This window comes from Delphinus delphis, chromosome 15 (assembly GCF_949987515.2).
Source record: "Delphinus delphis chromosome 15, mDelDel1.2, whole genome shotgun sequence".
NCBI classification, from domain to species: Eukaryota; Metazoa; Chordata; class Mammalia; order Artiodactyla; family Delphinidae; genus Delphinus; species Delphinus delphis.
The window spans coordinates 55,291,573-55,303,890 of record NC_082697.1 but is presented as its reverse complement, the minus strand read 5'-3'; the positions used below and the strand labels follow the sequence as shown (position 1 = coordinate 55,303,890).

The following is a 12,318-nucleotide window of genomic DNA, read 5'->3' as shown; positions in this document are numbered from 1 at the left end:
GCTGTTTAGAGAGATCCCTCTGCGGCCTGGCCTCAAGGGGCTGCATCCAAATCAGTGTTCCCCTCCTAAAATTTAGCTTCTCAAAGGTCATCTGTCAGCCTTCTGCAGAAACACTGGCCGAGGTCCCCAGTGTTAACTATGGCTGTATTAGGTGTTAAAAGACAGGTCTGAATGTGCACACAAAAAACTCTGCATGTGCCTTCTCTAGGGCTTTGCGGAGTTGGGTATCGAAGGAACACATTCAAGAAATCACCCTTAAATGTCTGGGGTTTCCATAATTCAAAGAGTTATGTACCACAATGTTTGTTGTAGCACTATTGACAATAGCCAGGACATGGCAGCAACCTAAGTGCCCACAGACTGATGAATGGATAAAGAAGATGTGGCACATATATACAATGGAATATTACTCAGCCATAAAAAGGAACAAAATTGAGTAGTGAGGTGGATGGACATAGAGTCTGTCATACAGAGTGCAGTAAGTCAGAAAGAGAAAAACAAATACCATATGCTAACACATATATATGGAATCTAAAAAAAAAAAAAAATGGTTCTGATGAACCCAGGGGCAGGACAGGAATAAAGACACAGACATAGAGAATGGACTTGAGGACACGGGGAAGGGGAAGGGTAAATTGGGACGAAGTAAGAGGGTGGCATGGACATATATACACTACCAAATGTAAAATAGATAGCTAGTGGGAAGCAGCTGCATAGCACAGGGAGATCAGCTCAGTGCTTTGCGACCACCTAGAGGGGTGGGATAAGGAGGGTGGGAGGGAGATGCAAGAGGGAGGTGATATGGGGATATACCTATGCATATAGCTGATTCACTTTGTTATACAGCAGAAACTAACACAACATTGAAAAGCAATTTTACTCCAATAGATGTTAAAAAAAAAAAAGTCTGGGGTTTCCCAAACTGCATACCCAGGTTTTCTAAAGACATGACCTGAGGATGCCAGGGATCTGGCGTTTGAAATGGTGCAGAAGGCAATGCCCAAAATGAAAAGTCAGTTGCACATTGCATTTGGTTCACTCAGGAACTTTTTTTTTTTTTTGCAACACATATTTATTGTCAACATTTAAATTTCATCTATACAGGATTTCTGTTTCTCTTCAAACATGAGCAGAAATAGCAACTTTAGATTAAGAATCCCCCATGGACCAATTTGCTGGGGGTGATGAGGGACCACCCCACTTAACCCTCCAGTTTGTCTCCTCCCTATTACACGCTGGGCTTGGAGGCCAAAGGTCAGCAATCTTTTATTGTTACCCTGTGTTGTTTTTTTCTTCTAGAAGAGACATACTTTGCTTTTCCCAGTATGAAAATGAAAGAGTCCCCAAAGGCCACAAGTTTCTCAGACCCTCTCTGCTTCCTTATTTATTTGACCTAGCCAGCTTCTGTTAGCATCTGAATGTTTGATCCTTAAGTTAGTATCTCTATCAGGAAACTCAGCTTACTATCTACAGGAAAAAAAAAAAAAAAAGAGAACAGGATGGCAACTTATTATTGAGATTATTGTGTAAATAAATTTTTAGGGGACTTTGTACCCCTGCCACTGTTTTGAGTATTTTATCTCCCATAATAATCACAAATACCCTATATAGTAGGTCCCATTTCTCAGGTCCCACTTGGGAAAGCTGTTATGTGGAGTGTTTCAACAGCCTGCCTGCAGTTCAATAGCCAGTGAAAGGCAGGTATGATGCGAAGTCCACCTCTCCATATAGTCTTGGGTCTTTTTGTCCCGTTTTCAACCTTCCTAAGATCTCGGAGAAAATAAAAGAGCTACATCCAACACCAATGCTTCTCCAACATCGAAGAAGTTCCTGAGAATCTGATTTTCAACTTGTTTTACAGAGGAAACATTTGATCTCCAATGAGCTCAGTAAAGCTTAACTCTTCTCTGAGGGTTGGTGTCCTCAGGAAAAATCAGCAATACAGAAGTAGCCCGCCCAATTCCCTCTTTGTGGAGCTTTCTGATGGGGCGGGTTTCCAGACCCCTATGTGTCATTCTACAGTCTTCTCTTATTGCCAAGTTCAAATGTGCTGGGAAACGGAATCCACATCCTCCATGATTTCATTAACTTTGGTCCTCTATAGCAGAGCCTCCTAACCTTGTGTCTTATCGCGGTTAGGGTCCTGTCCCATTCATCATCAAAAACTTTGCAGTTGCTTAAAGTTTTGCTGGATGACTGACAAGACTGAAGGAGTGCATGAATGTGATGCTGGCATGGAGAGCTATATTTTTCCACGTGAAGGTGATCTCAGAATTTGATGACTCTAGTGATGCATAATTTTGCTGCAGCCTAAGTTTGATGGTTTGTGAGAATGAACGAGGTAGCTAATGAATGAATCTCACCAATCAATTTTCTCATTTCCATGTGACTTTATTTGTCCTCACTTCTCTTCTTTTTCCTGGCTTTATCGAGGTATAACTGATAACTAAGTTTGTCTATATTGAAGGATTGAAGGTGTACCGTTTGTTGATTTGATATACATACACACTGTAAAATTTTTGCCACAATCCAGCTAATTAACATATCAATCATCTCACACAGCTACCACTTTCTCTTTTCGTTTTCTATTTTTTTTCTTTTTGGTAGTGATAATATCCTCTATTAACACAGTCATGCTTGTCAAGGATCTGAGAGGGACCCATATCTTTTCAGTTATGTTGGATTGCCTTTTATGGGAAATTTTACTTGTAGTGATGGTACTCATGAATTAAGGATTGAAAAAGCTTTGAAAACTACTTTTCTTGAATACCAAAATTCTCCACCATCTCCACTATAGAAGCCAATCATCTTTATGTAGTTAGGATCTGCCTTTTTTTTTAAAGTCAGTTCTACTGCGACTGCCCATCTACCCCTTAGGTACCATCCTCAGTCCATGTGACAGGATAAGCCCCTGAGTACCCCCTTTTGGGTACACAGATTAGAGACCCATATGACATTTCTGGAAACTAAGAATGCATGGTTCCCTGGAATGGGATGTGGGATGTTTATGCCAACATACCAAACTGGGAATTTGGGGCTGCAACTTTAATAATCTTTCTGTTCCTGTAGCTGGTTGCTTGAGTGCAGCTCTGTAAGATGACAGGGGAAAGCGATGCACTCATAACACATGGGCATGGCCACAAGATTTTGTTATTTCATAATAAAAAAAAAGCCTTCATTAATCACTCCATCTCCTCTAGCCTCAAATTTTCCAGCTTTACCACAGGAAAACTATGTCTTCTTTACAGGACTTCACGTGGACCCAGTGCATCTAAAATGCTTAACATAATGCCATACACTCAGAGTTGTTGGCTATTAATAAACAGGCTTTGAATTGTGTCTCCAAGGCCCACAGGTCCAGTTTTCAGCCCCTGAGTATGTCATTGATCAACAGCACTTTCTTTAAAATAAATATGCCTACATATGGCTTAAGGAATAATATTTGGCTTCCCTTGCTTTATTTTCTCACATAAGCAGCAGATATGAACATCTATGCATACGCATGAAAGCATGCGTGGTGCAAACACACACACACACACACACACACACACGCGCACACACAATTGCTACTTCATAATTAAAGAAAGTGCCCAGTAGTCATGTTGGTGTCATTGTGTACTAGCTCTGGCAAGTTGCAGAGCTATCATTTTTACCCAAGTAGAAAGTCTTCATGACATGTAACTCAGCGGTTTGCTTCATTTCATCACTGGGCATTCAAAGTCTGTTGCAAAAATTTTCTATACCATTTAAGGTTATGTCTTGGGTTGTTGGAACTGGGAAAATGGGTCAGCAGAATAAATAATTCTTCTGGTCTTTCTCCTTAGACTCCTATTATATTGAGGGTATATTTCTGTTTAATTTTGCCCCTTTTAAAAATAAGAACAAACTGGCTTAGCCTAATTGGTAGCCATTTGCACAAGAAAGAAGAAAAACAAAACTACCAAATGCTTGTAGTATTGTTTATAATAGAAAAAAAAAATGTCAATCAGTACGTGAGGCGGGAATAAACCCATATATTCATTTTATGGAATATTATGTAACCACTAAAAAGAATGAATGTAGTCTGTATGTATTAACATTGAAAGAACTCCATATGACTTATAAAAGCCAATTAGAAATGATATGTACACCATGTTCATATAAAAAGAATGCACACACTACTGTGAATGTTATAAATATATACTGAGTACGTATATATACAAGAAAGTGCAAAATAAAGGTATAGACAATAATCTGTAATAGTGGTACCTTCTGAGGAGGTAGCTGGGAAACCAAGGTGGCAGTAGTGTCATTCAAAATATATTTTAGCCTTTTCTTCCCCCCCTTTTTCCTTCCCTCCTTCCTTCCTTCCTTCCTTCCTCTCTCCCTCTCTCTTTCTTTCTTTTCCTTTTTTAATGTCTGTATTTCCATGTTTCATGTGTAATTAAAATGTTAAAAATGGAAAATTCCATAAATTTTTCCTTAAGACTGTAATAAAATTGCTATTTTTTAAAAATCTATAAAACAAAAAATATCTTCCAGTCTCACAATTCAATTCAACCATTAACATTTTGGTGTACTGCCTACCTTAATTCAAACCATGCTATACATATAATTTTCTTATTTTAAAATTTTTAATTCATTATGAGGCCCTTTGTAGTCTTCATCCTACTCATTTTAATGACTATAATATTCCACTAAGCTCTAACTTTAACTTACTACATTACATTCTTTCTAATTCTGGTACAATTAAGTATGTGATTAGCATATCAGCAGCCTCCCTCCCCCCATATATCTTAAGAGACATTTTTTCTGAGAAGGATTAAAGAATCAAAATGTGTGAACATTTTAAATAACTCTTCATACATATTAAATCCTTATTATGAAGCGTCTTGAGATGTCTTCTTCTAGAGCAAGGGCAGAAATGCCTTGTCCTGAAGGGGTCTGCAATACACAGCAACACCCTCACCTGCCCCCAAATGCCACTGGTGGTCAACCAGTACTCACTATGGAACTGGTCATGAGACACCATCTAAGGCACTTTAAAAGCCTAATAGCTCCAGAGAAGATTCAAAGCCAGAACCAAATTCTGCAGTCCCACTTCTGGGGATGATTAGTGATCAGTGAAGAGGTGGTGATGAAAAAAGAAACAAACAAAACTTCCATCCTCCTTCAACTAACTCCAATAACAATAAATTAAATTACCCAAGTAATTCCTAAATAAGTACTGTATCTCACTCACATGGGAGTTATTACAGAGAGACTGAAAGAAGGACATGCACTCTTAACCTGAGAACTAAATTTGCCTTTGTCATGAAATTTATCTTATTGATTCAAGTGGTTCACTGTAGCAGGTCAGCAGCAAGGACACAGTAGCCATGCTGAGGCAAATATGGCTTGTTGAAACAGATTCCCCAGTTAAATTACTTAATAGATTCTGAGGTAGAGACAATTTCTTGTAAAAGGCCAATCTCTACTTACCATTTGTATAAGGGTTGACAGTCTTTTTATTTGTCATTACACGTGCTGTGGCATTATTTACCTATGTACATAGAAAACTCAAATAAGCACATATTCCAGGGCCAGTCCACATTTCAATTAGTTGCATGCATTATGACTGTGATTACTTATTAAAAAAAAAAAACACCAAAAACTAAAATGCATTTTAATTTATAAAAGGCAGTAGGTGCATAACAAAATCATACATTTTTATAATTACATTTACTTCATAACCATTTTAACTTAACAAATCATTTCAATAAAGCAATGTCATATCATTTAAAAGTTTAATAAGGAGACAGTAAAAGCAAATTAAAAGGAACTGCATAATTGAAGACTGAAAAGCATGCGTGTACTCCATGGTAACACAGAAACAATAAATATTTTTTAAACATAAAATAAGGTTCACATGAAGGAACATGCAGTGGAATAGAAGAGGGGAGAGACAAGGTACAAGGGAACATAAATGTCAAAAAAAGGACAAACAAGTTTTAGCCGTATGCAACACTTTACGAGGGAAGAACCATCGGGAAGCAACATCTAGCATTCAACACTTGGAACAAGAGCCTTTTACATCGCAAGAATTAACAAAATCATTCAAGCTTTAAAGTCACAGCTAACAAAAGGATAAAAGAGAGGGTGCATTGTTTAACACAATATGGAGTTAACGATCTGAGTAAGATGTGCACTGGTCATATCTCAATCCAGTCAGTGCCTCCCAGGCTAGCTTAGAACGTACACTCAGTTACAGGCGTACCAATATCCAAAAAAATAGAGCATCAAGAAAACTTAATACAACAAGTCAAAAAAATTCACGTGGTATATATATGTATAGAGATATATCAGCACTAAATACGTGAAACGGCAGATGGATTTCACCACTTACCATTCACCACCATCGCCAGCATGAGTTTGTATACAGTTACCATGGTTACTGAGAGTTTGGTGAGGGGCCTAAGGGTTATCGTCGAGGGTGGGAGGAAATGAAAGGCAAAATATGCAACATCTTACTCCAAAGACTAAAGCATTTTTAACTGGTATTTTTTCTTTTTTTTTTTAAGTTTTAACAAATACTACCCTGTGGTCATTTTGAGGGAGAGTCAGTGGTAGAAAGAGCAGATTCTGAGTATCGGAATTTTAGCGTTTTTTTTTTTTTTCATGAAGAACGGCCAGATATTGAACAGGAAATCCTGTTTGGTTATTCACTTTGTGATCAAAAGAATATAAAGTTCAAACTGGCTTCTTAAAAAAACAAAAAAAAAAAAAAAAAAAAGAAAGGTTTCATGACAAAAACCTCTCACTTTTTTTTTTTTTCCCAAACAATCGTTCTCTCGAACGCCATTTCTTTCACAATTTGGCTTAATTTGCACACCACTGTGGATCCCTCATCAACCCTGTAGTGGAAAGAAAAAGAAAAGGAAAAAAAAAAAGAAACTGCTCTGTATTTTGTTTTGTTTGGCAACACTCTCTCCACTGCTTGGAATCTACTGCACCCATTGGTTATAAGACATGAAAAATAAAATAATTTAAAAATCCCTTTCAGATTAACCTTTCTTTTGTCTCACTTTTGCCATCCACCTTTTAGCAGTAATAAGAGTAACATAATAAAGGAAAATTTAAAAAAAATTAAGGCCAGTTTTCCTTTTTATATATAAATATATATATATATATATATAAACAATGAGAAGGGAGTAGGGTCACATACAAGACACAATGATGCATCTGAAACAACAAATGAGCGTGAAGCAGACACTTATCAAAAAGATGAAAAGGAAAATATTTTGGACATGCACCTCGATTTTACGGCCCTCTACCACGGTGCCGTGTAATTTCTCCCTCGCCCTGTCCGCATCGGCACTATTTTCGAAAGTTACGAAACCAAATCCCTGCATGCAGGAGGGAGAAGGGAAAACAACATGCAGATTATTATTTTCAGTCAACGACCACTGTGGAACGTTCTCTCGCTTTAATTTCTATTTCTTGTCCTGGCTTCAGTTCTGTAACATGCAAATTAGAGAAATTATAAGAGTACTAAAATGTGCAATAAGTAAGCGACAAATGTGAACAAGATTTTTGTTTTCTGTCACCCGTTAGCTGTCACCCCTGAAGAATTCAAAGAATGATACCAGAAATACCTTTCTAAATGTCACTACAGAAGAAAAGAAATCTAACGGAAAGAAAATGAGATCAAAATAAATGTACAGTGTCTTCACAGAGAAGAAAATGAAATAACGAGGAAAAAAAGGGAACCACTTTCTTGACATGCAAATTAAGAAGAAAAGAAAAGAAAACGTGTGCACAAAATTCAACAATGAATGCCAGAATCTTCTAACATTGCCTACAGAGTCATGCTGTGTGGTTTTAAGACCAACTCTTCTCCATGCAGTTTTAGGGTTATTCAAATTTGTCAATTCTACAGCCTTTATGTCTCAAAAAATAAAAATTAAAAGCCTAAAAAAAAGGAAAGACCTTTTTTTATAATAAATCTTAAACTCTGATCTAATAAGCAAAATAATCCCATGAAATGAATAGAAATAAACATCAGTTGATTAATAATGCAAACAGTTCAAGTAACATTCTTGTATTAATACTTCCCCTCTGACCCTGAAAATAATATACATGCTTCGGAATTTGTCAACTTTCCCGACTACTTTATTAACCCAAAAGGGAAATGTGTATTCATATGGTAAAGTCCTAAGACATTATGCTGGTATTCATTTATCAAATCAACTGGTAGAAAATAAAGAAGCTCCTTTAATAGAATGTCATTTATAATAACACTCTGGGAACTTTTATTGGTCAATAACAAATATACCCTTTTCTGCACCACTGGCATATTTTGTTTAATATTTCAGCCTCAAAAAACAACCCCCCAAACATCGCATTGTTAAAAATCCATCCTTTTTCTTCACTGACACTGTTCCTAAGAAGAGTAACAGAAAATATGACACATTATTTTTACAACCCCTAAAAATATTTGTACATCTTGTTCAGAAATATACACCAACCGTTTGAAACAATTCCAGTGCAAATATGCCCAGCTCGTTCTGGTCTTCACAGTGTAAACTGGGTGAAATAATGCAATGTGCCAGGACTCCTCTTTGTGTTCAGTAATCTTTACATAAAGGAAAAATGCTAGCTTTAAGCTTAGCTGGGGCAGTAGGACAGTCTGTCCCACTAATAAAATAGACCGTCATTACAAATCACAGCTAGTCATTAGCTGTTAACTCTCAGATCCTCATTAGATTGCTAAAGGGATGTCCGAAACTCAGGGTATTTAGAGAGCTGTTACCCAGTGCTTTAACTAAGAGAGAACTTTCCAATATTAAGATGGGCTCATGCATAGAAGAAACTAGCTGTGGATGTCTTCAAGTTAGATTAGATAATTATCTGATAGAGAAAAAAATTAATTATTCACTTGGGGGATTAGGTTGAATTACTCTTCATATTTCCCACAGTGAAGGTCCATGATTAGGGTAGGTCTGAACTATTTGATTAACCTAATAAGGTTACATGCTTAGAAGGACGCTACTTAGTTCTATACATCACTGGTAGGATGCCCACATTTGGTACTCAAAGATACGTGCCGATTAGTTTTGAAATAATAGCTCTTCAACAGGCAAAAGACAGAATTTGGGGGAGGGGGGTCGCTCTATTTGATGGCTCTGACTCTTAGCCAGTGGGTCCCACACTTAGTTGTACATCAGAAGGAACTGGAGAGCATATTAAACATTCAGATTCCTGAGCCCTGACCCATATCTATCGGATCAGAATCCCTGAGTGGAACCCAGAAATCTGCCGAAAAAGTTACCTGTGTGGCCCAGCAATTGGGTTTCCATGGCCTCTCATACCACTAAGCACTATCAGAAGGATTCAGTTCTTTGAATGAGTAGAATATTACATTGCCAGTTTCTATAGAGCAATTTAGGGAGTGGAGTGAGTTTTTGAGATGAATATCTATCTGACTTGGTGATTCGTATCTTAAACCTAGGGGTCAGCCAAAATCACATAGGAATGTTCTCTTCCTGACCTCTAAGCCCAGTGCTCTAGCATCCATAGCCATGCCATACATTTAATAAGTAATTAGGGAAACTAGGACTCCGGCTCTATCTGGGGCAATTCTTTCACTTGGCAAGGAAAGGAAGTCCACAGTCCGATGTGATTTATCGATGGAGGGCTTGGTGGCATCATTGTTGTCGACAGGCACTAACAGTCGGTGTCACCGCAGTGCTGGAAGGAACACAGGCAGGAGAAAGTCGAACATGCCACCCACCTGTCTAACACGATCCCAACGAATCGAGTCATTGTGATTGTGGTCTGAGCCCAGAGCAAACCACACTGGCCTAAAAGCTGCATCATGTATGTCAGGGAGAGGTGAAAGTGAAGATAAAAATTTATTCTGAACCCCAAGTTCATAAACTAAAAAGGAATTCTACTCCATTTTCACTTTATATATAAAGTGAAAAATATATTTATTCTCTTCATTATTTTTTTTACTCTCATTATTTTCTGCTAACCTTTTTTTTTTGAGTGGCTCATTTCAACCTGCTGAGATGCCTAGCTGAGATCTGGCAAAGCTGGGTTCATGAAGACCTTGCTCCAGACTCAGTCCCCCAAATACCAAAGGGATTCTCCTACGTCTGCCATTGGACAATCCTACCTCCCACCCAGGTAAGAAGTGCTATGATGTCCCTGGGTCAGAAGATGGCCAGATTCTCATCTGGGGAGCTACACCATAACCAGAGACCACCAGCTGGCCATTGTTAGGCACCCTCTCCATCAAGCACAGGTGCTGTTTCTTTTGACCTGCCTCGTGGTCAGAATTCTGTCTTAAGCAAAATGTAACTTGCAGAATACTCTTAAAATATTTTGAATATTTTTATCTCAGTCTTAAAAAGGGGATCAAAAGAAGCACCTTCTGGACTTGGCCTGGTGAGCACAGGAAGGAACTGAGTGCAACGCAATAGCCCTGTAAAGATCAAGTGTGCAGGAGGGGCTGTATGGGGGGAGTCAGATGCTCCCTAAGTGCTGGAGGAGAGACACTGCTTCCCAGGGTTTACCTTAACAGAGAAGGGGGAGCTAAGAGAAGGTGCAATCCTTCAGGAGAAGAGAATCTGGGATATTTGTGCCCTATGATGGGAAGGCATGACCCCTAGGCAGATAATGGCAACCCTAATGTGGACCAGCCGTGACTTGCTTATTTTTAAATCTTTTTGTGAAACATAAATTCTGATCTTCCTGTATCCCAGTTATTTTTCTACTTTAGTCTTGTGGGATATATTTAGGCGATATCTTCCCTTTTTGTAGTAATACAAATACAATATTTTATAGCTGAAATAAAGGCTCTGAAGTATCCGGATGGATGTGTGCGCTGACTTTTCATCTTACATGAAAATCTGATTCCACCAGTTTCTGGTGCAGAGAACTCCTATCACCTAGAAGAGGAGAGCTGTTGAAAAGGGTCTGAAGGCTCATTTTCCTGTGGGACTAAGGGCTTTATGACCCACTTGTTCCCAATCGCCTTTTCACACGCAGACCCTTCTCCCTGGAAGACCATCTTCCCTCCTTCCCCGACTCATCTTTTTCTCGCAGCTTAAATGCCACTTCTCCCAGAAACCCTCCCAGCTTCCAACAAGATTGGTCTGCCTGCTTGGAGTCTCAGCAGCCTTTTCGCTGAGAACACAGCAAACTCTGTTGCATCTGTTTGTCTTAAGGATCCGTCTCTCAGGCTACTCTAGAAAGTCTGTGAGAACAGGAAGCACTTCTGTCTCGCTCATGTCCGATTCACCAACCTTGTACTGGAATGCAACCAATACTATAGACATCACTGAATCAAAGAGCAGACTGCATTTCCTAGTCTATGAAAAAGCTATCTCTGGCTGCACTCCCCAAATAAAATGTTTCAGAGGTAAATACAACATCTTAAAATCTCCAAAAAGGAAAAAATGAATGATAGTATCTCTCACCCTGAAATGCTATCTCATTCCATTTTCCAAGTCTGGCAGATCTTTTCTGAAAGTGATTTCCTTGTTTACTTGCTATCCTTCTATACATGAACTTGTACATTATTCATCCCCAGGATGATATAGATACTGCTTGTGTGTATATAGGTGTATATGCACAGGCACACGCACACACACACACACACACACCAAACACCCACATTGAGCCTCCCTCATTGAGCATTGAGTGGCTGTCTTGGGATGGTCCCCAAAGACGACGGCCAGAAGGTCAGCTCCTAGCTTGTAAGCTCTCCTGTATTTCCTGGCTACTTCTCCAATACCAAAGGATGAAAATCAGGTCATACCAACAGTTCAGGTTTCTCGACCATTAAAGTGGAAATGTTCCTTTAAATAAGATCTTTTCCCGTAAAGGATAACGTCAAGTACGAAAGAAGGATATCCCCGTGTGAGCTGTTTCCTTCATTCAGCAGTTCCCAACTGGACTGTCTCCATGACATTCCAGTGGTACCAGTCAGCTCCCACACCTGCAAGACCAGTTCTTTCAGAGGGAGCAAACCCACTGAGAGAGGCTATTTTTGATGGTTCTTAATCAAAAAAAAAAAAAAAAAAAAAGGCTTCACAGCTTCACAAAATCAATCTCTCGATGCAGCAAATTTAAATGGTCTTATTCCTAAAGCCCTAGAGACAGGCTAATCACGAGAACGAGGGAAGAAGTCTTAAAAATAGCACCACCATTGTCCTTTCAAAATAGCAAATGATATTCTTCTAATGTCCTTAAACAGCTCTCGAAAAAAATTAGTTTCCTCCAACTTGCAAAAGTTACAAAACAAAGTACACATGGAATATAAATTAAAAAAAAAAAAAACACCTTTAAAGG

At 38.6% G+C, this 12,318-nt stretch overlaps 1 protein-coding gene across 14 annotated transcripts in view; it reads right to left on the bottom strand.

Moving 5' to 3' along the window:
- RBFOX1 (RNA binding fox-1 homolog 1) overlaps positions 1 to 12,318 on the bottom strand; it is a 1,483,287-nt gene that overhangs the window by 110,093 nt on the left and 1,360,876 nt on the right. For all 14 annotated transcript variants that reach the window (XM_060031701.2, XM_060031707.2, XM_060031700.2 and 11 more), the window contains 2 exons: positions 7,272 to 7,364; positions 5,461 to 5,521 (listed from right to left, as the gene is read on the bottom strand). In XM_060031701.2, the coding sequence (XP_059887684.1) occupies positions 5,461 to 5,521; positions 7,272 to 7,364 (154 nt within the window). The remainder of the gene's footprint in view (positions 1 to 5,460; positions 5,522 to 7,271; positions 7,365 to 12,318) is intronic.